This window comes from Pogona vitticeps, chromosome 3 (genome assembly GCF_051106095.1).
Source record: "Pogona vitticeps strain Pit_001003342236 chromosome 3, PviZW2.1, whole genome shotgun sequence".
NCBI classification, from domain to species: domain Eukaryota; kingdom Metazoa; phylum Chordata; class Lepidosauria; order Squamata; family Agamidae; genus Pogona; species Pogona vitticeps.
The window spans coordinates 108,840,216-108,866,992 of NC_135785.1; the positions used below are offsets into that span (position 1 = coordinate 108,840,216).

A 26,777-nucleotide genomic window follows, 5' to 3' on the forward strand; every position below is an offset into this window, starting at 1 on the left:
CCCAAACCTGTTAGGAGGACATGAGACCTGGTTCAACCAGCTGAAAATGGGAAATCACACATGATCCCAAAGTACGGGTGAATTTTTATGGGAGTAGCAGACGTCTGTCTTTTGTGCTGTTTTCTGTACTAACATTTAAAACCTAGAATGTTGGAGAGCTAAGATATTTTAAGCATAATTTCTAACAGAAGGACTACATTTCTTCTAAAGTTCCTGCCACACCAGAATATAACTCCCAGTGCTGTTGTGGAACAGGCAGAGATTCATCGGGAAAGCTTTAGCCTCATGACATTTTCCTCTCAGGAAAAGCTTTACCTACTAAGTTCTAGCTGTCCTGCAGTTATATCCGTGGGTCTCTTCTGTCACTCTCCCATCACCAAGAGGCAATAGCTGCACGACAGTGAGAACTTAGAAGGTGAACATTTTCTTTACAGAAAATGTCACAATAATGCATTGTTGAAGACCCCAGGATAGCTCAGTGCCTCTGTAGAAAAGAGAACAAGCCAACCATAGCAAAGTAATTCAGCCTCTGGCATTGACTTGACGGTACCATTAAGGGTTATTTTGCTCCCGACACCATCTGCATTTTCAGAAATACTTTGTAATAAAGGTGAGCTGTTGACTCCCACATTGGTGGTTGTTGACGTTCCTTTTCTTACTTCAATTTCAAAAACATGTTATTCTTTTATCCGAAAAAGGGTATTTATTCCCCAGCCTCTATCTCCCTCTCTCAAATTAACCTGCCTGTTTCTGCTCAGGCTTCTCCTCTCTCTCCCCCCCTTCCGTGTGCCCACTTGAACGCAGTGTGATTCAGGGGCACTCCCTCATCTAGGTTGGAGTGATGCCGCTGTGCGAGGAGCAGTGGGACAAAAATGAAATCACTTCCACTTCTCCGGGAAAGAAATCAGATGATCTGTCAGGCGCCACAAGCGTTTTATTTTGCCGTTTTGTGTAATCTGGTCTGGCTCCCCCCCCCGCCAGAAAAAAGAAAACACTGTGAAACAGGCGTCAGTCTATCCAGCCACGTGTCCCCTAAGCAACATCTTTCCACCTCCAGGTGTACTTAATCCGATTAAAAGCTGGTGATAAGAGCCGCTGGAGGGCGGAATTCTCTCGGAATCCTTTTTCCCCCCCCATGCCAGTGGAACTCATGTGCTGACCCTCGCTTTCTCACCCCAGGAACAATTTCCAAAAAGTGATGCCCTGTGGCGCTGCCGGCACAGACTGGGAAAGAATCAACTGTTGTAGAGCTCGGAAAATGTGCAATTTTATTGCCATGTGAGCCTTGAGGAATCAAAAGTCACTTCCCCTGATAGTGTGAGTGAGGTGTCGATACAGGGCAAATACATGCATCTACATCTTTCTCATCCCCGAGCTGGGTACCAGAATTGAAACTGCTGAGATTGTAAGCTCCTCGGGACAGGGACCCGCCACACGCATGTATGTATTTAAGCGAGGGCTAGTCTGCACAAAGCTCAACCGCGCCTCTCATCCTTCCTGCAGAAGGAAGCAAAGATGCCAATATTCCCAAGTAGTTTTCATTGACAGACGAGTAGACCTTTCCCAGGGTCTGAACCCCAAAAGCGCCTTGATGTTCCCCTGAATTTGATGGACTCCTCGTCTCCCAACGCCTTTGAAGTGGAATAAAGTCCACTCATCAACTGCCTGTTTAATAGGAGCAGATGAACGGCTCCTTGCCCCGGACCTTAGTGAGTGAGGAATCAAATCCCTTTTGAGACTTTGGAATTGTAACTATTTATGTCTTTAACGTAAGACATAAAAAGTTACAATTCCAAGGTCTCAAAAGGGATTTGATTCCTATTTGTCACTAAGTTACCGATTACTATAGAAATCTGCAACCCCTGCAAATAACGGCCACGCAGCTGTTCTTTGAGAGAGATACATTTTAATGTAAAGAGCATTTGGCTTCTTTCTCCCTTATTTTCACTTTTTGTGGCCCTAACCATCCTGTTGGTCGCCCATGTTTACTAAGAAGTTCATAGTGAGTACCTTACCTTAAACGCCTGCCCCCCTCCCCCCACCACTATTCGGAAAGGGGAGGGTCATGGGGGAAGGGCCATCTCAGCCTGCCAGGGTGGAGGCCTATAAAGGACCTCGGCCCTTGAGCAATGTTACCTACTCGAGAGGAAGACTTTCCTGTGAAGATCCTCCTGGCTCTCTGAGAAAAAACCGGCCTCGGCTTCGCTTCCAAAATGAGTACTCCTCAGAAAAGATGTACGAAGAAGAGCAAAGAAGGTACCCTCTTTTCTTATGACTTAAATCCTGTTTGAATGGGGGGGGGCTGATGGGGTTGGTGGTCAGTATTTAACAGGTTGAATCAGGTATGGAAGATTAAAAAAACAAAAATTTTCCTGGCTTGTCTAGCAAAGTTAACACCCGCCAGTGAGGTACAAAGAACCTCGGGCAACTTTTCAGTTGGTATATTTTTATTTGCTGCTTTTCATTTGACTCATTGAACACCCATGGTCGAACCAAGAGGTTTAAGTTTACTCTAGGAAGTAAAATATGGCTGTAAATCTTAATAATTTCAGAAATGCACATGGATCATCTCTAGGCAAACCCTGGGCACGGTGGGGAATGGAACAGCCAAAGAGGCCTAAAGCAGAAAACTACCCTAAGAAGGCAGGTTGCCTTCAATGGCGGGGGAAAAGGGGGGGACCTGAGTGTCCCTTTCCACATGCAAACCCACGAAAATCATTCTCCAAGGGGCAAGAGGTGGGGAGGCGATGGTTCATGGGGTCCCTTCTCCAGTAGGGGGTTCAGGAGCAGCATCCTTTCCAAGCAAACCTCCCAGTAGGGGATTTCGAAGCACATTCCGCTGGAGAAAGAATAGCCTCCGAAGTGTCTCCTGCCACCTGATTTTGTGGCTGAGTCGGGAGTGCATTTCCTGGAAGGGAAAAGCCCAACCAGCCCTTTCTGAAAGGCACCGGAGGACGATCCTGGAGAAACTTCCCTGGAGATGATCTTCACTCCACAGGATGCCCTGCAGCTGGGAGGGAGGCCGGAGACAGCAGGCAGAGCCGGAGCCCCAGAAGGGAGATGGGTAGTGATGGAGGGGAGTTGAGTGAAAGGTGCAGATGATTCCTCGTGGTTTGAAATGGGGCTGCTGACGAAGAGACGGGCGCCTCTGGCTAGCTGCATTCTGCCCGGGCTGCCCCCACCCTTTCTGAGCACAGAGGCACAGCAGGAGGAGCCAGCCTTCATGCCTGCGTCTCCTTCCCTCTCCCTTCCCTGCAGGATCAGCCCCTCCGGCAGCACGACCCGTGTCTCAGCGGAGGGCCCGGACCAAATATGAGCCACAACATGTGGTCTTCCTGAAACAGGTCTACACCCGGTTCCCCTACCCTGGATTCCCGTTGCTGGAAGAGCTGGCGAAGGTTGTGAAAGTGGACAGTGGGCGTCTGCAGGTAAGGCTCCTTCAGCTCTACCTTCCAGGAGTGGGGAGCGGGGGTGTCTCACAGGGGCTGGGAAGGGCCCCACCTTGGGGGTGGGGGGTGGGAGAGGGCGCAGAGCACCCAGGATCTCCTCAACCCAAATGGCCGGGGAAGGGCCTCCCAGTGGCTTCCGCACCCTTCTTCCCTTGGGCTCCTCCAGATGGCTGTAAAGGCAGGGGGATGAGGAAGGAAAGAGAGCTCTGGACCACTTTTCTCAAGCTCCTTCCAAAAAAGAGATGCCTTCGGGTCTTTGCTGGGTTGGTTCTGGTACAGGGTTCGGGTTTGGGAGCGCCCCTAAAAGGAAAGGGTGTTCTGAGAGGAAGCTGGGTGCTGGGGATGCAAGGTGGAAGATTTCCAGTCTTCTCTTTGTGAGGAGCACTTTCAGGTTAAACAGAGACTCTTTCTCAGATGGTCTTTACCCCTGTAATTGCCTGTTTATATTTTTAAAAAAACACCACTTGTTCTAATTTCAGCTCTACTCATTCATGGCTCAGGAATCATATTCCATCCCTCTAAAATCCATGGCCAACCATCATGGATTTGATTGCTTGGAAGAAAGTATCTGGTTTTTCAGTCATATAATGGCCCTTTTTTGTGGGTGTTGTTGCATGCTTTATGAGCACACACTCCGAGAGAAAACCACTAATCTAGATCAGGGTTCTTTCCATAGAAGGAATGAGATTCAGAATGGATCCAACACATTCATATGTCTCTCTTGCATTTTGAATTCCTGTTTGCTAAACATGGATTTGGGAGTTCTAGATATACAGAGTATGCAATCTCTGTATCGAGAGAAGGTCAACTTTTACTTCTTTTCCTTTCTCCTGTCTTAGGTTTGGTTTCAGAACCGAAGGGCGAGGGATGAGAAGCGGAAAAGGAAGCAGGCTCTTCTCCCCAAGGACCCCCGCCCACAGAAGAATCCAGCCCTTCCACCTCAGGGGCCTGAAGTCCAACCCGACAGCAGTGGGAGCAACGGGACGCTCGGTTGGGGGCAGCAGACTCAGGTCCCTCAGATGCCCCATCGACACGGGAGCTCTACAGAGGAATTAACAGCCTACACTCTAGAGGGCTCTTCTATGGTGAGTCCTGCAGCTGGAGGCACTAATGCCTATCTATGGGATGGTGGGCTTCTTGTCTATAGCCATCCGCAGGATTCTGGCAACACTCCTGTTAATGACTGTTACTCTGAGGAAGTGGGACAGCGATTAACTGTGGATGGGCAGGCCTTTCTAGGGCATCAGCAGCTCTGTTTCCCCACAGACCCCAGGGACCTTAGGCAGCAGAGTGCCAGGAGGCAGCCCGTTTCTGCCAGGTGCTGAGGCACAGGAAAGAAGGCTGTCCAGCAGCAGCTGCAATGCAACAGCCTGGGGCTCCATCAGTTCCCCTCCACTCAGTTCCTGATCAAAAAAGGAAGCCTTTGGTCTTCAGGATGCTAGTTCTAGTAAAGTGTCCACTTGCCTGCTGATGCTGGGCTTCCTCATGGACTCACGTAATTACTTCTGAATGCTAGTTTTCTGATCAGGACAGGAGCCTTCCTACCCTCTTGGTCAAGGAGGAAAAGGCAGGAAGGGGGATGAGGTTCACCCCTTGAAGGTAAAGCGGGATTTCCCAAAGAAGAATGTCTGTTCTGGCTCCTCAAAGGATAAACCGTTTCTTAAAGTATCAGCTGCTGTGGAACCCAACCGTTTCCTTCCAGTCAGATGGGGTTTTTTCAGGGGCCACGAGCATCTTTCCAGCATCAGATAAAAATAGCTAATTTTGTATGGTAAAACAAAAGGGGGACAGCCTACAAACTTTGTGGAATTAGTCTTCCCAGCTTTCCTCCTTAAGGGGATTGGTAATTCATATGTCTTTGATGTGATGGACAGGTTTAGTCCTGTGCCAAACTCCAGTGTTATTTCCACTAAGAGCAGGATTTGCGTAATAACACATTTCACCTCTGCCTAATGGCGTTCACAGTGTGGTCCTTTACAGCCTTCCATCTGGGTAGTGGACCAGTGCATGTTAACGTCTATGTTGTTGGGCAGACTTGACACAAAAGAATCACAGGTACCAAGAGACCATATACGTTAATTGTGCCTTGACCCGATTGAGAAGACATTGGAAGGGCATGCAAATTCTGTCGAGGAAGAATGCCAACTTTTTTCCCTTTCCATCCCTTCTGTCTTAGGTTTGCTTTCAGACCTGGAGAGCAAGGCATCTGATGCCCCAGAGAAGAAGGAGGCAAAATGATCCACCTGAGGACCCCTCTTCACAAAACACGTTCCTCAACAACCACGTCTCGCCTAATGAGGAGATCTGGCAGAATGCAGGAGTTCCAGCACAGAGGCCTGGAAACCGGCTAAGCTGCCCTGGGAGAAACGGGACGCCCAGTTGGGGGCAGCAGCCTCAGGGTTATCAAGTGTCCCACCAACAAGAGACCTGTGTGCAAACTGAGAACATCTCTTATGGGACACGACAAGCAGCTTCCTCTGCAGACAATTTCCAGGTGGGCCCTGCAGCTGGAGGCACACAGGCTGGTGCATGGGATGGTGGACCCCTTTATAACCATTCCCAGCTCCCGGTTTCTGACTATGCCTCTGCCAACGGCGGCTACGCTGAGGGGAATGGACTGTGGCTGCATGGAAATGAACAGCTCAGAATGCAGGCCTTTCCTCCTCAGCAAAACTCTGCTCCTGGAGGCCCTGTGGACTCTTTATTGACTGCAGCTGGAGCCTCACAGGCTGGTGCATGGGATGGTGGACCCCTTTATAACCATTCCCAGCTCCCGGTTTCTGACTATGCCCCTGCCAACGGTGGCTACGCTGAGGGGAATGGACTGTGGCTGCATGGAAATGAACAGCTGAGAATGCAGGTCTTTCCTCCTCAGCAAAACTCTGCTCCTGGAGGCCCTGTGGACTCTTTCTTGATGGCAGCTGGAGGCACACAGGCTGTTGCAGGGGATGGTGGACCCCTTTATAACCATTCCCAGCTCCCGGTTTCTGACTATGCCCCTGCCAACGGCTGCTACGCTGAGGGGAATGGACTGTGGCTGCATGGAAATGAACAGCTGAGAATGCAGGCCTTTCCTCCTCAGCAAAACTCTGCTCCTGGAGGCCCTATGGACTCTTTCTTGACTCCCCAGAGAAGTTCTTTCAGTGGGGAAAGCAGCAGTACGGCATACTGGGGTTCCACCAGTGACCTCAGTTCCTGCTCTACCCACCATAGTCAGTAGCTGCACAGCGACAGATCTCTCCCTTCCGGGCTCATCCCCCAGAGTGGTCTGGGCTGGATGGTTAACGAGACCCCTTCCAAAAGGGACATTGCCCTCATTTCCTTCCACATGACTCCGCCTTGGAGCACGTGATCATGCCGTCTGTTTATTCCTCAATAAAGTTTCTTCTTATTAAATGGGTGTCTGTGATTTTTGTCTTCCCATTTCTTTCTCGTGCACCTCGCCATAGGGGTGCACTTTGCCATGGTGAGAGGAAAGATGCTTGATTAGGGAAGTTTTTGGTCCAAAGTGGGAAGCCTCTTCTCTGCCCAAGATCTCCCGAGAGGAGCTTGAACAAAGTGTTGATGTGGTTTTGATACAGCAAGAAATTTCTGGGAGAAGAATTTCTTATGAAGGCTTTAACTGGGTTCTTGCTTGAGCAGCTCCCTAGGATTCCACCTGCATGTTTGTGTGAACATCTAAGGGGATGAGAAGGTGCCTTTAACCTTTTGATTCTGCAAGGGTGAATATCTATATCTGAGTCAGGATCAGCCTGCCTCTATCTTGCCTGTACCACAGATCTCATGTACCAGCATGTTTTGACAAGTCACTCTCGCCTCCCCCCTCTGTATGGCTCAGAGGTAACTAATTATAAGGAAAGAGTTAATTGAATTAACTACTTTTGCCAAATAAAAAGGTATAGCTATATCATGAAAACAGGTGCTGCGCTAATGTCACTTGTTTCAGAATGTAACTGCAACTGATTTTACTTACTGCAATAGTTACAAAGGTATGCTGGCTTTCTACTTGAGGTAAATTATGTATTGGTGCTCTGTTCTTTGAGACATCCAAAAAATGTACTACTGAAGCAGTTGTCATGCCATCTGGAGGATTTGGGGGAGTTACTAAACAATGTGATTTTTAAAAACAGTGCATAACTTTTAAAGTTACGTTTTGAACAATTATTCGTTCAGTGACTTCTGAATGATCTAAAAAGTTGCCTTTTAAAATGGCAACTACAGTGGAGCCAGCTATTTTGAGGGCTTGGAAATGTAGCTGGTCAAGATGACCTGAGGGTTAAAAGCCAGGATTTGGGACAATCCCTCACAGGAAGCATCGGTCCTGGGGCGCTGGTGGTGTTTAATTCTCTTGACCTGTTCATTGGCAGAGCAGTAAGCATGCTGGGCTGAGACGTGGGAGATACAGGTTCACATCTCCTTTAGCCATGAAATTCTCCTTGAGACCATGGGCAGCTTGCTTTTTCTCTCTCAGGCAGAGCTACTTCAGAGGGTTCTGGTGGGGGTTCAGTTGGGACCAGGACAGCTGCCTTGAAGAAAAAAGAATAATTCTAACTGCTCACATTAAAAAAGTAGCTTTTCAAGCTGTGAAATATGACTTGTTGCCCACCTTAATAGGGTTCTTGAAACGATGATATCAATATGTGGCAAATATTATATTCGTCCTATGATTACACAAATGTAAGAGTGGGTGGTACCTTTAATTAGAACATTAAATTATCAAAAAAAAAAAGGCAGGCTTTTGTGGAGGAACTCCACTTCCTGAGGCTCAGCACAAGCCTTTCCTGGATAGTGCTGAACAAATTGTAGATAAGAGTGCAAAGAATGACGGTATACTGTATATCTGTGAAAGGTGATCCTCCTGAGGCTGCTGTCTCAAGCATCTTTGCAGCATGGTGAGGACTCTTTACATCCCACTTTTAAAGATAAACGGCTGCCCTTTATGCTATGATTGCTATACACACACATTGCCTGCTTTGAAACAACATAAAGTTGCTTGATTAGAGGATTAAATCAAATTGCTTGTTTCAACTCAAGAAGTCTCATGAAATACATGGGATATAATTAAATCAAAATGATGTACACGATGCAGTTCAAATATATGGTTTATTGGATGTATTGCCATAGGCAATCTTTTTGTAATTATTAGTGTGTAGTTCACAGGCATATAGAAATGTGGATCTGGGGGTGGGAGAGGAGATCTACAAAAAGACTCTTGTATCAAAGTAGCACTCCATTGTTTTCCATCCCACCAACAATTTTTTAAAATACTGACCAAGAGGTCATGACTCAACATCCGCCCTTCTTCAGCTAACTGAGCGGGTGATTTTGAGGTTCTCCTCCACTTGTTCTTATGGGGGGACTTCAACATCCATGGCAAGGCAGCTTTGTCAGGATTGACTCAGCACGTCATGGCCTCTGTGACAACCATGGGCCTGTTCCAAATGCTATCTGACCCCACCCATGCCACAGGGCATACTTTAGACCTGGTCTTCTGTACTGGGATAGATGTTGGTGACCTGGGTGTCGAGGAACTCTCTGTAGTTCCATTATCTAGTGGGGTTTGGACTTACTGGAAGTCAGAGCCTTTGTGGGGCTTAGTGACGGACTAAGGTGGTCCACCTTAGAATGTTGATGGATCCAGATGGTTTTCCTGGTGGCTCTTGGGGAGTTTCCTGTCACCTTCTGTTGAATCCCAGGGTAATCTGTGGCATGAGGAAATGGCAAAAACCATTGACAGGATTGATCCTAAATGGCTCCTCCCACAAAGTAGAGCCAAAATGGTGATAAAACAAGCAGAACATAAACTTGAGCGAGTATGGCGGAAAACTCAGGAATAAATCTGACCAAACACAAGCAAGGGCCCATTGGAAGATTATTCCACGGAAGTGCTGAAAAAGTCCTCCTTCTCTGCCACCATTGCATCTGCACAGAGTCATCTAGCAAAGCGCTTTCAAGTAGTTGAGGGACTATTACACCCTGACCTGAAGGAAAAGGATGCAGACTGCAGTGCTGCTCCCAGTCTTTGGAACTCTCTCCCACAGGAGGCCAGATCGTTTACATCGTTGCTGTCCTTCTGTAAACTCCTCTCCCCACGTGGTCGTCCTGAGATTCAGAGAAAGGCTGTAAACCATCCATATAAAATCTGCAGGAATGGGCAGTGGTTGGTTGGTGAGAGTGGCAGAGGCACAGGAGATCCCTGAGCTGCAGAGGACCCCACTTAAATCTGTGGCAGGGGGACATGCACAAGTAGGTAGCCTACACCCCTTTGTAAATATTACACCAACAAAAATGTGGTAGTATTACATCCTAAAAGGAGAGATATAACCCCTCCTTGTGTTACAGTCATTATATAAGCTCAACAGAACCTTTTGGGGAAGCCAAAAAATCATTGATTCAAGCTAACTTTTTCCTAGTAACTAGCTACTTCCAAGGAAGACTTGCAGGCAAGTACTCTTCCGTCTGGTAGGAGCAGAGTTCTGCAGTGGGGGAAACATATATCTGCCCAGCTGTGTAGCCACGGACCAGGGTGCAGTGGAGCAGGAACTCACATCGCTGGTGGAACCCCAGGACGCTGTATTCCTGCTTCCACGGATGAGGGCCCTTTGCTGAACAGTCTACTAAGAGTCCATGTGGTCCGCAGGAGTGGAGAGTTGATGATGTGGTGGAAAGGCCTGCCAGCAGTTCATTTCCCTACACCCACCGCCGTCCATTCCCTCAGCCTCGGGGCCATCTACAGACACAATGCCGTAAATTAAGAGCTGGGGATTGCAGTTTTTTTTCCAAGTTAGGGAAGAGATGATTTTGTGATGGTCGGAATTTCAAGTGAGGATTGCACCCAAGGGGGCAAAGACCCAACGGGGGGGAAAAAGCTCTGAAGCTGAATAGAGAATAGCTGGAGAAAGCTTTCCGGTGGATCCGCTGAGCTTCACTCCACGCATCCACCTTTCCAAGCTGATGCCTTTCAAACGTGTTGGACTACAACTCCCACTATAAAACTAGATGGGAAGATATCGAGACCTCGAAGCTTGTGTGCATAAATGTTTTTCCAAAGTTATGTCTGATCAAAATGGTGCTTGTCCGTGGTGTGGTGGGGAGAGCATCTCCCTTTATGAGTCTGCCAGGCGTTGTGATCATCAGCGGAAGATTTTCTGTCAGTCTCCCCCCACCTCCTAACTAGACGCAGCTTGGATGCAGCAAGGAGAAAAACCTTCTCTGAAGGCCAGCTCTGAAGCTCTTGAACTCCCTGCCGTGGGGGTAGGAGGGGTCAGGTTGGCCCCTTCTCTGCTGTACTCCTTCAGGCAAGCTTTTTCTCCATAAGTGGCTATCTAAGAGGAGGTTCTTTAAAATGGTGCTGATATGTTTTTCTTGTTTATTATTCACTTCAATGCTCTTCAGAAGGGGTTTTTTAAAAAATTATCCACCAATTTTAAAATGATTATTCGTTTATTGGATTTCTATCCCACCCATCTAGACCAAAGGTCTACTCTGGGCGGTTTACAAATTTTGAAACAATAAAACCAAAAACATATATTATAGACATATATAAACATACATCTGTTTTATTCTTCTTTATTAAAGTAGTTTCAGTAGTATAAGCTGCCTAGGGTGCTCCTCAGGGGTAAGATGGGGTGTTAATATTTTAAAAAACTAATAAAAATAATAATAAAAGAAGAAGGTGCTAACAGAGGAGGAAGAGAAACAGAAGCATAGGCTGGCCCTCCATGAACATGCTGTACATTTTAGGGACCTTTTCCTTTTCTTATTTTTTAATTTTATTTTTATTAGAATTTCTCCGTCAAACACAGGTATGTTGTTCTATGTCATGCTCTGTGGTTACTTTGCAGATGTCACCTTCCACCTTCGAAAAACTTGTTTTATACATTTTCTCATAGTTTCTATATGCAAGTAGCTTCAATTCAGTGACTGTTTCATGTGTCCTCTGTTCTCCAGTGGCATGATGGTGTCTTCAACCAGATGATTTACTCTGCTCTGAGGAAAAACTCTCAGGCCCCACCAACAATATCAGGAGAATCAGACCTTAGAAATAACTAGGCAGAGGTTAATCTGTTAAATCTTTTCCCCAAAAAAGCCAAGGCACCTTTGCAACAGCCCCAGACGTGTGTTGTGCAGCCGGAGGGAGAACTCTGCAGGGTTGAAAGCAAGCTTCTTTTTCAGATATCTCCCTACCTTTTCTTGATGGTGTGTAAGAATTACACACCCTTCTTTTCTTTTGTTTTTTGGAAGGCTTTAACTAAGGCACAAGAGGTGCAAAGTAGAAGAAAACCCTCTGTAATTGAAAGAATTATGAATTATGGCACCTTTAAAACCAACAGAGGTCTTTCAATGTGAGTTTTGGTGGATTACAATCCCCTTCATGAGAAACAGGCAGCCTCATAATTAGGCTACAGGTTTACATTCACAAAGGACTCAGCAGGGGGACCTGGAGCAAGAGAGGTGGCAGTTAACATAAGTAAAGGGTTTTCAAAATGACAATGGGATTGTTAAGCTCAGTAATGATCAGTGAAAATGCTGATGTCACAGACAGCCTGTTAACCACTATCAGATGGTTTTCAAAGTTATTTCAAAGAAGAGAACATTTGACTTACATGAATTCAGAATATCCAGCTGGCTAGCCATCCATCTTTCTATGAGATGCTAAGAATCCTTTTTCCTCACTTAATATTTCTGGCATACATTGGAATCGGTGAATACAGGCCAGTTCACTATTTCTCTACCTCTCTCTGTCTCCAGCGTTCCTGTTTCTTTTCTCTGCAACAAGTGCCCTGAGTTCTGTAAAAGAATGGCCTGCATTTTGAGATGATTAAAGCTGACCTAAGTCTGAACCCAGTTCTTAGGCCCATCTGGAGCAAGCCCATTGAATTCATGTTCACACCTATTGGAACTCACTTTTCAGCAAATTCATTCAGCTGGCCAATTCTTGTTGGGAGCAGCTGGTGGGTATAGGCCATCATGTTTAGTTTGGCCCCGATTCTGAAAAAGGTAACCTATGGCTGTTCTTACATAAAATTGATATTGTGGTTTATTGCCTGTCTCTGTCCCACTCAGAAACTCTTTCAAATAAAACTCATTAACCTTTCCAGTGGAAAAAAATATATGCCTGAAGCAAACTTCTGCAGAACCCTCCAACTTGAACTTCTAAGCCTTTTAAGGGGGGGGGGGTCAGTTAACTCTAGATATTTGGATGCACAACAATATCTGCCTAGAAGAGAAAAATCACAGAACTCCCTGTGCATGAAGCACAAAACTGCTTAGCATAGAAGGTACTTATTGTAGAAAGCAGGCTGACTGGATGATAACCGGCAGTGAAGGATAAGCCGGCTGTGTGTTGGGCTGCCTGCCTGATGAGATCACTCCATCCCCCACTGACTAGAGGCATTGGGGGGTTGCATTCAGATCATATATGTATTTAAATGGCATGTGTGTGTGTGAGAGAGAGAGACCTTCAGATCTGAATGAAGAAGCCTCATTACTGCATTTTGAGATGATTAAAGCCAATGGGATCAAACATCTTCTGACCTAAGTCTGAACCCAGTTCTTAGGCCCATCTGGAGCAAGCCCATTGAATTCATGTTCATACCTATTGGAACTCACTTTCCAGCAAATTCATTCAGCTGACAATTCTTATTGGGACCAACTGGTGGGTATAGGCCCCAATTCGGGGAAAAAAAGCTTGTCTATGGCTGTTCTTACCTAAAATTGACATTGTGGTTTATTGTCTGTCTGTGTCCCACTCATAAACTCTTTTGAATGAAACTCATTAGCCTTCCAATGGAAACAATGGATATCTGAAGCAAAGTTCTGTAGAACTTTCCAGCTTGAACTTCTAAGCCTCAGGAGAAGTAAGCCTATTTTAAGACAAATGGAGAGAGGAGGTTGTATGGAATGACCAACAAAAAACCGAAGGCAGTCATTGGATTCAATAGAGGACCTGATGACAACGTTAAGAATTTTTGGTGACATGGCAGGAATGAGAATAAACCAAAAGAAGACTAAATTACTTACCAAAAACATGAGAGAACATGAAAGACAAGAGCCAATAGAGAAGACGAACTTTCATGAGGAGAAGAAAATTCGATATTTAGGAATACAAATTACAAAGAAGACAAGTACATTATTCAAAGATAACTACATGAAACTAATGAAGGAGATACAGAACAATTTGGAGAAATCGGACAAATTACAACTATCGTTGTTGGGAAGAATTGCAGCAATTAAAATGACTATTTTACCAAAAATCATATTCTTATTTCAGTCAATCCCTATAATATTAAAACAGTCATTTTTCAAAGAATTTAATAAGATAATCATGAGATTTATATGGCAAGGTAAAAAACCAAGAATTAAAATTAAGGCAATGCAAGATGCTAAGCAGAGGGGTGGCTTTGGTCTTCCTGACTGGGTTCTGTATTATAGAGCTTGTATTCTAGACTGGATAAAAGAATGGATAACTCTAGAAAATGATAGATTACTTAGCTTGGAGGGACATGATTTGCAATTAGGCTGGCATGCCTATTTATGGTATAAAAAGGACAAAGAACAAAAAAATTTTAATTCACATATGATAAGAAGAGTTTTACTGGGAATGTGGAGAAAAAATGTACAACAAATTTATTATAAAATACCTGTATGGGTGTCACCGTTAGAGGCCTTTATCCAACCCAGTCTTATGACAAAAACAAACTTTTTAAAATATCAAGATCTATTAAAAAAGGATGGTGAACTAAAGTCTAAAGAAGAGCTAGAGTCACAGAATATATATATAGAGTGGTGGCCTAGAGCACAGCTAGAATCTAGATATACAAAAGATAAAATAGAAGGCTTCTACTTAGAGCAAACGATTTTTGACAAACTTTTATTAGGTTCAAAAGAACAAACTGTTAAGAAAATGTATAATTATATGTTGGAAATTAAGATGCAAGATGAAATGGTTAAGGAATGTATGATTAAGTGGCACAAAATATAGGGCATAACATTGATATTGATCAATGGCTGAAAATATGGCAAAATAATATAAAGCTTACAAGATCGGTGAACTTTAAAGAGAATATATATAAGATGTTTTATAGATGGCACATGACCCCAGAAAAATTGTCAAAGATGTATACAGATGTATCAAATAAGTGTTGGAAATGTGAATCACAAGTGGGAAGCTATTATCATATGTGGTGGTCATGTGGAGTAGCGAAACAATATTGGAAAAGAGTGCATGTAATGTTGGAACAAATATTGCTCTGTAAAGTGCCATTAACCCCAGAACTGTTTTTATTGAGTATGATACCTGAAAATATAGATAAGTCAAAGAATTATATAGTTATATACATAGTTACGGCAGCTAGAATTTTATATGCTAAAAATTGGAAAAGATCAACGGTACCGAAACAAGAAGATCTTATTGAAAAGATACGGGAAATAGCCGAAATGGACATTTTATCAGAAGTCATGAAGGACTATCCCTTGCAAAAGGCAACAGAAAGATGGGATCTATTTAACAAGTGGACAGAATCAACAGGCAGCTTGTGAACAGTACATATTGAAAGGAGAACTGAATCTAGAAGGCAGAAAAGAGTAAATAGAATAATTTAAAATCTTGATATGGCAATAGGTACAGAATGGATGAAAGTATGTTATTGTCTCCCCTCTTCCTCATCAATCCCAATTCCCTTTTCCTTTCTGTTATCCCTTATAAAAAATAAAAAGTACAAAAAAAAAACCCGAAGGCAGTCCCACATCTTTGAAATCTTATGTTTCATCTTGTTCCTTTTGACCCTATAACTTTTGCCTTTTGATCATTAAAGAAAACTCTTTCTTAAAGAATCTCAGCTGCTTTTTGAATCCTCTGGGGTGTGGTCACCCATTCTGGTTGGTCTTTGTGGAGACGTGGCTGCTGCAAGATGATTGCGAAAGCAAGGCTGCCTTTGAAATGCTAATTTTTCATGGGATGTTGAAGGAGGACTAAGCCAGTTCTGTCAGAAAACCGGAATGGATCCTGGTGGGACTAGTACTAGACATGTGTTCAACAATATTAGTCTGGAACAGTGAATCATAGAATGCCCTGTGTATGAAACAGAGGGAAATAACTTTTGTTAAAAAAAAAGTGATTTGGACTAATTTTGGTGTTAGACTCTTATCCTGAACTATCCATCAGTGTTGGACTGAAGAGAAATTTAGAAAGAGAAGAACCATCACCACCTTGAACTCCTTTATGGCACAGTGTATAATAAATGTAATTTATAAAGAAAGTAATCATAAATACATTTCTCAAGAGCTGTTCCAATAATAGGCAGAGTTTGCCTGTCAGGATTGTTTTAATTTCAATTTATATATATATATAAAAGAATTCCAAAGAATCGGGTAGAATAGCATCTCAGGAAAAAGAAGATTTTATACCCTCTTATTTTAGAAATGAGCCCCACTGGGGCAGACTTAAAAACAAAACCACAGCATTCAGTTCTGTGGAGATATTCTAGCTATAAGAACAGTCCTATTCAAGCCAAGTAGGAACTGCTTCTTTCTAATATCCTCTCCAACCCTAAATGAAAAATATGGGCCAGTTAGATATGTGCTAATTTTGTGGATCACTAATCTGGGGGTTTGGCCTGCCTAACGAAGTGTGAACTGACGCACAGCAGGGAGCTTTGTAGAATGTGAGCCTGTCATTCCGATCTGGTCACACGTGCCCTTTCAATGGATGCCAAATCAACCTGTTCTGCTTATCGGCTGTTAAATGGCACAATCCCCTGGCATCAGGTCCTTTTCTTCTACGGAAAGGGACAAACATGGAGGAGGTCCCTAGCCACCTTTCGGTCACCCGGCCCTTCTACCAGTTGAATACCAGACAATCAATGGCATAGGGGTTATTTGGGGCAGGGCAGAGAAAGAGAAAGAGAGGGGGGTTTACATTCATCCAGACACACTAGAAAAGAGCAGATTTCCTGCCTTGGATTATAATTCCCAGGCTCCCAGAGCTAGCATGGCCACTGACCAGGGTGTTTGGTGGAATCTGTAAACTCTAATCTTAAGAAGCAGCTTCCCTGAGCTCTGATGCACAGCCTGAATCCACCACCAAACTGTAACCCAATGATGATCCTTTGCAGCCTTAAAAACATAACAAAAGAGTAACTGCTAGATCCGTCCTGCTTTTTCCCCCTTCTTTAGCCAAGATGTCTGTACCTAGTGACTGAAGGTTGTCAGCAGACGGGGAGGAGCTTCTGAGATAACAATGTGTATTAGTGGTGGAACATGAGGAGAAGAAGAATGGTGGGTGACTCAGAGGTTTTGTGGGGGGTCAAGTAGACTTAAAGTGAGTCAAACGTTTAAAGAAGAGGCAAGTGTGGCCAAAAGTCTCTATGCCTTCAGTCATTCAGCTTAGTATGCTTTATGCCAGCCTCATTTAAAAAGAATTGTCTTTCCTGTCTATCCACTGCCTGAATCTACTTGGGTAGGGGAAACAGATGGAATCCAGCCCTTCAGTTAGGAAGAGGACACCAGAAGTATGGAGGTTTGCGTTTACTGGACGAGTCCCAGAATGTTCTTGACAGCTATCCTGTCTGAGGACTGCTGGGACCTGCGATCCTGAAACACAAATTGGCACACTTCCAGAAAACACACAATCCTGTCTTTTTGTGGGGTTCCTGTATTCTCTTCAGAACTCCTTAATAGGTCTCAGAGAAAAAAATAATTGTTGGCAGAGTGGCTTGGAAAGCGTAAGAGGGGTATCTGCCTAAGGCACAAGGACACAGACAATGTTTTTAGGGCAGCACCAAAAAATCAACAGGTTCACGAGTTAAAGCAGGTTCTCCGACTCTTCAGTCAATCAGTGTCGAGCAATCTTTTCCTCACCTCTTTCCTGAAGAAAACCATCCAGGGATGAACAAGGGAAGCCGGCTTTTAAGGAGAAGACAGACTCCGGCTTCTCTATGCAGCCGCCATCTTCACCGACAATTTTCTCAGAAAGTTTTTTTGCTGGATTGGTGCAAAGACCCCTTTCTTCCCCAGCCCTTGTTTCTGACTGTGTTCAGTCTCATCTATTCAACCTGAACATAAGAGGTTCTGCTGAACTACTTTAGCTCACGCCCATTTGTTACCTACATTTCAGAGCAACAACATCTTCCACCCAGGTCTTAATTGCCAAAGGAATTGATCCTAGTAACAGTGGAATGACCACCAGTTGACAAAGGGATGTGTGTGAAATAAATCATACCCATTCAGAAGGATATGGCACTATCAGCTTGGAAGTCAGCAAAACATGTTTTATGAAGAAGAATATGCATCAGTGATGGGATTTTTCAGGTAGAGTCCACTTAGATTATAGGTGCCAACCAATCTCAGAGTTTTCACCTATGTTCAGACTTTTAAAGAGAAGACCTAAATTGGGAGAATTTCCTTTGGAAGACTGGTGGTGGAGGAATTTGTTGTCCAAAACGGTAACATTTCTAGCATCTAGATCAGATCTAATTTCCAACAGTATCTTCAGGATTAGACTTGAACTGCCCTTAGAGGGAGATTCATTGCCCTTTATTTTCAAGCAATGGCTTCAGTGTATTGAGAGTGAATTTGAAAAGGGGCCATCTTTGCACAATAGCCAAACACTGATGACCTTAAGGAGATCAAAGAAGTAATGTACCAGCTTCTAGCATGCCCCATTTATAGGAACCCTAGGCTTGACTTTCTAGAGAATCTTTTGAAATCAAGAACTGGTTAAACACCAGCTGACATTATTTGCTCTTCTTTGCTGGTTAGAGGAAATCCATCACAATAACTTCACTATCTTTGCATTAACAGGTCCGAAAAATTTCTTGAATTTTTTAAAAGATATCTGCAGTGGGTTGCAAAACAGATCACTTGTTGTAGATAGTTTTGTGCCTGAGAAACTCTTATGCAAAACATCACCATTTCACAAAATATCACAATGTCACAAGACAAAGTGGTTGCTTGCCACTCTTTTCTTGTAAGACACAAGGAAAGGAAGCCTAGAAGAGATGAGAAACATATGGAAAACCTTATCAATCTGCAGACTTCAGGTCTTGAGGTATTTCAAGTTTAATGCCTTTGTTTGCATTAGGAAGAAGGGGTTAATATAGCCTCTGTTTGCATGCAGTCCAAACTAATTCAAAAGTAAACATAGCTACTTTCTCACATGTTATGCTCTTTTGCAATAAAACACCTAGGGTGCTGTTTTTAAGAAAAGCAAACAAAAGTCAACAACTAGGCATTACCTTTAATGAAACCAACAGAAATTGCACATTACACAAGCATTGGGAGTTGGGACCCTGAACTGTTAAAAAAAAGGTACCCTAGAAATGTATTTAAATAGTATAAAATATATAAAAATAAAAAGCAATGATCCCTCTTTTCTCAATGAAAACTTTGATCTGAGGCTTGTGATTTTGCGAGAGATTGATGGCAAGCCACTAACAAATCATAAAGCACACACACGTACACAGAACTATGGACTCTGTCTATTAAATGGGGCTCTTAAGTAACCTATGGATTTATTCCTCAAGGTTTTTAGTTTGTTTTCTTTTCTAGCGTGATTTGAGATGGATCCTATGTGGACATCACAGGGAAGCATAAGCCTCTTTATTTTGGATCCATGGTTTTCCTCCGCAGATGTGGTGTACAGTTTGATTGTGGTTTCGCAAGGATCACATGTAATGTTCATCCAGATCCATGACATGTCCTGTTGTGGATCTGTTCGTTGTGCTCTGATGAAGGAAGGATCTGTGATTTTTGTGATAACATCAGCAGCAATTACAAGAGAGCCACTGAAAAGTCCTGTGGCATCTCTACCTCTGGCAAGTTTTCATGAACTTGCATTAGACACATCTATGTGAGAAGTGTGTGTCCGTCAGTGTACTTGACACACTGTGTGTGAGTGGGAGTTTACCTGACAGTTTGCTCCTCTTCTGAAACCCTAGCATATCTCATGTGCCAATTTCAGGGCGAACTCTCCCAGCTGATGCTTGGGAGATCCTTAAGACCATCCTTAGCGGTAAACCCAACCCTGACAGGGATCTTCGGCAGTCCGTCTGTTCGGTCAGCAGTGAACCCATGGTCCCTCAGCTTAGCGGAGTTAACCATTTCATTGTTGGATGATTGCCCTGTGCTGCTCTCCTTTGCTAGGAGCTCGGATCACTTAAGCTGAAGGACAAAGCCTTCCTTAGGTTTGACCCTAATATCTAGCCATTCATTCACTCATTCATTTCGATCCCCGACCAGGGACATCTCCATGCCCCACCCCCTGCCCGCCACGCAGTATCTGCAAACGGTGGCGAGATTTCCAAAAGCACGTGTTTTCCTTTTCTTTTGAAAAAAGATGCCTCGACTTGCGAAAGCGTGTGAGCAATATTAATCCTCGCCTGGCCCAGCCCCTGCCCGCGGGCCCCCCACCTCGTGGCCTTGACAAACCTACTAAGAGGGAATGGGGAGCCCCCCCCCTGGATCCACCCCTTCTTCTGAAGGCGAAAACAGATCATGTGTGCAGAAAACAAAACTTCCTCGCCTTAGACCGTTTTCTGTCTCATCTCTTGAAAATACAACTGCAATCTTTTAATATTTTAATATTTTTATTTTATTAACTATAACAAAAACAAATCATATACATAGGACATATCAACTCAAATACAATAACAGTGTTCCCCACCACCATATATGGGACCTCTTGCCATATTCTTCTTTTTCTTCCTTCTTCTTCTTCTTCTATTGTCCTCTTCTCCAGAACTGCATAGATTCTTGATTTGGAGCTTTCCCTTTCCCCCTTATTAACACATATTCCAAAAATCTGCCCCATATTACATAAAAATTGTTCTTTTTCAACTCTCCTTTCTTCATCTTTAAATTACAAGTTAATTTATCATTTAATGCTATATTCCATATTTCGTTATACCATTCTTCAATCTTCTATAACAACACAGACATCAATCTGTAAAAGAGTGAACCCAAATGGTGCTTAGCAGCTTGTTCAGAACTGATATCGGGTTTTTTTCCCCATAGGAGGAATTAATCACTTCAGCAAAGAGGGATGGGTGGGCAGGATCTGCATGCCTGGGGTTGCAGAAGTTCATGTGATCCTTGAACGTTTCAGCAGGTATACAGGTTTTCTAGGTGAAAAACGGAGTTTGCTCCCAAGTCAGTGCCTACGTGTTTAGCAGCTGGGCTACAGAAAGAAGCAAACTCTCTTTTATTCCTGCCTCCATGAGACGTTTAGTCAGAAGGAGAGACTAGGTGTCGGGATGTTGAAAAACGTAAAGAGTCTTTATTCTCCTTTTAAGATGCCCAACGCATTTGGGCACACAGCCTTCTTCAGGAGCAAGTTTTAAGAACAGAAATAAATAATTTAAAACCAACAGGCTCAGGCCAACCATAACTGTATATAACTAATGCTCCCTTTTTTTATTGACACCGACAGCATTGTACCAATAAATATGCATTCCTTCTTTTTCTATGAATTCTTCACAGCAATATTTCCATGTTTCTAGTAGTAATCGTCTATTAGTATAACTTTATAACAACATACATGATACATGCCAAAGTTTAAGAACTGAAACTTCATTGGGACATTTGGTTTCTAACCTGCCCTAAATACTACATTCGCATGAAGAGCAATAGGCAGTTATTGGCGACTAGCAACAAGTTGTTGGCCTGTGATAGTATTGAAGTCACTTGAAGTACTAAATCCCCCATCTCGTGTTTATGCTTTTCCTAACTTTTTACAAATACTACAGTCTTTTTCAAACCCTCAAATCAGTTATACTTAAACTGCAGAAATTCTAAAAGTATTCCTTAATATTTTATGATCATTGTATAACTTAGCTTAGCCTTAGTTCGAGATCAATAAAGAATTAATTACAAGCAATTCATACTTTGCGGTTAGCTCACTGGAAACTAGAATGGCCCTGATCCTGCAGACCGGGGCTGAGGATTTCTAGTTACTTTCACTGTTTTCTTTTTAACGAGGCTGATGAAAAGCTTGGCGTGTTTGGTGCAAACTATCAGGGATGTAGAAACTGGGAACAACCTCGGGAATTAATTCCCCCTCAGTCCGGAGGCACTTGCTTCATCTTTCCTTTTTCATGACATCCTTCCTTTGTAACTGTTGTTTGTATGACTTCATTTGCGCTCATGCTTTTGTCCCCGGCTGCCATTTGAGGCCAGTTGAACTCACGTGCTGGGAAAGGGACGGCAGAAGAGTTGCGGGGGTTTTCGCTCCTGATCCTCGCTGTCTCTCCCAGGGAGCCTTTTCCAAAAGGAGAAGCCGGTGTGGCCCTGCCTGCACAGACTGGGAAGGAACCATCTCTTGTAGAGCTTGGAAGACGTGCCATTTTATAGCCGTGGCAGCCTTGAGGGATCAAGAGCCACTTTCCGTGATAGAGTGAGGTTTCGATGCATGGCAGATAACGTGCATCTACATCTTTTTTTCATATTTGGCTTTCACATCCAGCTCTCTGCCACCATTTCCACAGCTGAGTTTGTAACAGGGATAAACCCAATATATTTATTACATTTGATGGGGGGGGTGATATTTTCAATGAACCCAAGAGGCAAGGGAGGACTTGCCTGTCCAATACAACAGGCGGGGATGGGGGGTGGGTGGGTGGAAGGGGCCTCGGATCACAGCTCTCCAAGAGCTGGACTATCAGTAATTTAGCCGCCTCCCCCCCCACCTCTATTAGGGGAGGGTCGCCTGCCAGAGCAGAAGATTACAGTATAAAGGATCTCCGCCCTTGAGGAATACCTACTCAAGAGGAAGTTTCTCCCCTGAAGATCTACTTTGCTTGCTGAGAAGATTCCGCATCGCTTTCGCTTTCAAAATGAATCCTTCTCAGAAAAGATCCACGAAGAAAAACAAAAAAGGGCAAGAAGGAACCCCTTTTCCCTTGAGTTAAAATCCCTTTTGAGAAGCTTCCCTGGGGCTGAACTCCATTCCATGGGACCACTTGGATGTCCCTTCAGCTGCCAGGGCAGACCCGGAGCGCCGGGAGGGAGGGGTAGTGATGGAGGTGAGTCGGGTTAGAAGCGCAGGTTCTTCCTCTCTTGAAACGGGGCTCCTCACAAGGAGGGAGGCTGGCCACAGGCCAGCTTCCCTCTCCCCTGGGCTTCATCCACCCATCCCGAGCACAGAGGCACAGCAGGAGGAGCCGGCCTTGACTCCTGCTTCTCCTTCCCTCTCCCTTCCCTGCAGGATCAGCCCCTCTGGCAGAAGCACCAGTGTCTCAATGGAGGACCCGCACCAAATACGAGCCGCATCAGGTGGTCCTCCTGAAGAGGGGCTTCTCGCTGCTGGAAGAGCTGACAAAGGTCGTGAAAGTTGACAGTGGGTGCCTGCAGGAAAGGCTCCTTCAGCTCTGCCTTCCGGGAGTGGGGAGCAGGGAGCGGGGGGGGGCGTCTCACAGGGGCTGGGAAGGGCCCCACCTGGGGGGGAGAGAGTTGCCCGCCCGAGGCGCCCGTTCCCATCTTAGAGGGCACAGAGCACCCAGGATCTCCTCAGCCCTGACCCAAATGGCCGGGGAGGGGCCTCCCGGTCGCTTCCGCACCCTTCCTCCCTTGAGCTCCTCCAGATGGCTGAAAAGACAGGGGGATGAGGAAGGAGGCTCTGGACAAGTTTTCTGAGGCTCCCTTTAAAAAAATGCCTTTGATTCTTTGCTGGGTTGGTTCTAGTACAGGGTTGAGGTTTGGGAGCGCCCCAAAAAGGAAAGGGTGTTCTGAGATGAAGTTGGGTGCCGGCAATGCACGGTGGAAAATTTCCAGTCTTCTGATTGTGAGGAACACTTTCAACTTAAACTGAGATCCTTGTCTTTATCCCTGTCATTTCCTGGTTATAGGAAAAAACACCACTTCTTCATGTTGCAGCTCTTCTCCTCATTCATGGCTCAGGTATCATATTCCATCCCTCTAAAATCCATGGCCAACCATCATGCATTTGATTGCTTGGAAGAAAGTATCTGGTTTTTCAGTCATATAATGGCCCTTTTTGTTGGTGTTGTTGCATGCTTTATGAGCACACACTCCGAGAGAAAACCACTAATCTAGATCAGGGTTCTTTCCATAGAAGGAATGAGATTCAGAATGGATCCAACACATGCATATGTCTCTCTTGCATTTTGAATTCCTGTTTGCTAAACATGGATTTGGGAGTTCTAGATATACAGAGTATGCAATCTCTGTATCGAGAGAAGGTCAACTTTTTCTTCCTTTCCTTTCTCCTGTCTTAGGTTTGGTTTCAGAACCGAAGGGCGAGGGATGAGAAGCGGAAAAGGAAGCAGGCTCTTCTCCCCAAGGACCCCTGCCCACAGAAGAATCCAGCCCTTCCACCTCAGGGGCCTGAAGTCCAACCCGGATTTAGTGGGAGCAACTGGACGCTCGGTTGGGGGCAGCAGCCTCAGGGCCCTCAGATGCCCCATCCACACAGGAGCTCTACTCAGGAATTAACAGCCTACACTCTAGAGGGCTCTTCTATGGTGAGTCCTGCAGCTGGAGCCACTAATGCCTATCTATGGGATGGTGGGCTTCTTGTCTATAGCCATCAGCAGGATTCTGGCAACACTCCTGTTAATGACTGTTACTCTGAGGAAGTGGGACAGCGATTAACTGTGGATGGGCAGGCCTTTCTAGGCCATGAGCAGCTCTGTTTCCCCACAGACCCCAGGGACCTTTGGCAGAAGAGTGCCAGGAGGCAGCCCGTTTCTGCCCTTTCTGCCAGGTGCTGAGGCACAGGAAGGAAGGCTGTCCAGGAGCAGGTGCAGTGCAACAGCCTGGGGCTCCCCAGTTCCCTTCCACTCAGTTCCTCCACCACCACCTCACCGTGGTCAGTGGCCACCGACGGATCCTTCTCTCCCTTCCAGGCCAGTCCCTCTGAGTACTCTGGGATGGCAATCCACCAGGATCACTTCCAACAGCCCCCGCCAAATGACTGGAATGGACAGGGCCCCCATTTGCATCCAGCTTACTTTCCTCCTTGGAGCGCTTGTTGATGTTGTTTGCTGTATTTCTCAATAAAGTCAATTTCTTCTTAAATGGGCTTGTCTGTGGCTTCTGTCTTGATATTCCCTTCTTGCGCCCTTAGCACAGGCAGGCCCCTTGCCACTGTGGAGGAAAAAGGCACTCGATCAGGGAGGCTTTTCATCTGATCTTTGCCGTCCTTCCGCAACCTTTCTTTTCAGGCAGGCCATCAGGGTTCAGAAGCAAAGGCACCAGGACCCAGTCCAGAGCACGACCAGAGCCCAAGCAGAGGCCATCCAACCTGCTAGGGTTTTGAGTGGGTGGACGACACAAACTGTGGTCAGACAGTCCAGGAGTTGAAGTCAGGAGGAACACTATCAAGGCAGCAGGATCCGGGGATGCAAAGAGAGGCAGGAACCACCGGGTATGAAGGCATGGCAGGAACAAGGAGGCTGGCAGGCAGGGCAGGAACAACAAGGCTGGCAGGCAGGCAGGCAGGCAGGCAAGGCAATGGAGACAGAAAAGGCCAAAATAACCCCACAGCAAGGCCAGGGACTTTCAGGGAAAGCCTGCTCTCATATAGCCCAGCCCTAAGCGTCCACAGGTGGCCCTCCTGAGGGGCTGGGCAACAGCTGCAGGGAAAGGGCCCAGTCCTGCAATCCCTAGAGCAGTTCTCCCCAGAGGGATGGGGCCAATCCTGCATGCACTAGGGTTCCATGGTTCCAGCATGGCCCCAGTCCTCAGGCTCTAATATTATCAATACTGTATAATGTGTATTTATATTTTTAAAAATAGTTGATTAGCTTATTGTTTTTATTTATCACTTTTAACACTGTAAGCCACCTTTGGTGCTTTTATGCAGAAAAGCAAGGTAAAAAGATCACAACAACTCAAAATACAGTATATGCTGCTTGTATACCACCCAGTAGCACTTGAAGCACTCTCGGGGTGATTTATAATTTTTTAATCATACAGGCTACACATTGCGCACATTCTCCGTAAGCTGGTTACTAAATGGAGTCAACCTTGAGCCAGCTAGCTGAGCCTCTTGGGAGGAAACTGAGGACGTTTTCTCAAGACGTGAGCAGAGTCTTGACTACAGCACTGCAGTTTAATAAATGCACCATACACCAGCATGGTTCAGTAGGCCACACACACACACACACCTAACATCCCTGGTTTGGAGGTAACCCTTTCAAAGGAATGTTACTTTGATAAATTACTTTTGCTCCATTTTTCAGATATTCTTTTAATGTCACTACTGCAATAGTTACAAAGTGTGTGAGCTTTTTACTTGGGGTAAGTTATATTGCAGATCAGCTGTTTGCAATACTCAGAAAAGTTACTAGAATCTTCCAGGGGGCATAATCTGTTGTCATGCAGGATGAAGGATTTAAGAGAAAATGTTACTAAAAAGAGAATTTGGATACCTTTTACAGTTATGTTCTTGAAGAATTATTCATGTAGTTCCTGTTAGACACTTGCAGAATAAGGAGTTGCCATTTAAGGTTGCAACTACAATGGAAAGATAGCTGTCAAGTTGGCCTGAGGGTTCCAAGCCAAGACGTGGGACAGGAACCTTCAGTCCTGATGCGTGATGGTCGTGGTGGTTTACCTTTCTCTGCTTTGCCAGAGCCAATTCAATGAGGGAAATGATGTGAGTGGGAGATCCGGGTTCAAATCTCCTCCAGCCATGACATTCCTTTGAGACCATGGGCAGCGTTTTCTCTCTCAGGCCACCCCAGCCGTTAAGGGGTTTCAAGGCCAGGGGCAAGAGAGCAGCACGTGTGAACTCTCCAGGCCTCTGTCTGCACAAGGGATGGCATATGTGAAATGGTTCACATTACAAATTGACCTGAATGAATGTATTTAATTGTTTCAGCCCAGAAATGGGTTCAAAGGAAATACACACAGCAATAGGCAGTTGAAGGGAAACAAACACTGTCAGTCCGAATACACAGAATTCTTCATGTAAAATTGGAGGGGGGTGCAAGGCGAGGTCGGAAGCCCCCCCCCCCCGAGCAAAGCCTTTGGAATGGAAATAGTGGAGTCGCAATGGAAGGGAAACCCATTCACCCCCTTCCAACCCCTTCCGGAGTCCCCTGGGCCCTCTTAGTTTGCCTTGGATTGCAAGGCAAGGATAAATTCTGCTGCTCCCAGAATAGTGTCTGCCTCTGTTTGAATTCATGTTGTGAACCATCTAGAGCCCATACCAGGGGGAGGGTGACAAGTTGCTGGGCTGCCCCACTGCACAGGTTAGTTGTGCCAAGCTATGGAGGCAAGGAGGCGAGAAACAATTCGTATGGAAATACCAAGGAATGTAAAATAAGCAGGGGTGTTTGTTTGTCTGTTTTTAAGTGGATGAGTAGG

The 26,777-nt window shown here is 45.1% G+C and overlaps 1 protein-coding gene and 1 long non-coding RNA gene across 2 annotated transcripts; both read left to right on the forward strand.

Moving 5' to 3' along the window:
- The first annotated feature begins 3,326 nt into the window (after nt 1–3,326).
- On the forward strand, nt 3,327–6,845 carry LOC144588354 (uncharacterized). Its single transcript, XM_078391041.1, has 3 exons — nt 3,327–3,428; nt 4,289–4,534; nt 5,626–6,845. Exons 2-3 carry the CDS (start codon nt 4,469–4,471, stop codon nt 6,667–6,669), a joined length of 1,110 nt encoding a protein of 369 aa, XP_078247167.1. The 5' UTR covers nt 3,327–3,428; nt 4,289–4,468; the 3' UTR covers nt 6,670–6,845.
- Nucleotides 6,846–21,756: 14,911 nt separating this feature from the next.
- On the forward strand, nt 21,757–24,482 carry LOC140705867 (uncharacterized). Its single transcript, XR_013543871.1, has 3 exons — nt 21,757–22,468; nt 22,651–22,766; nt 23,681–24,482. It is a non-coding gene; the product is annotated as an uncharacterized LOC140705867 (long non-coding RNA).
- The last annotated feature ends 2,295 nt before the right edge of the window (nt 24,483–26,777 follow it).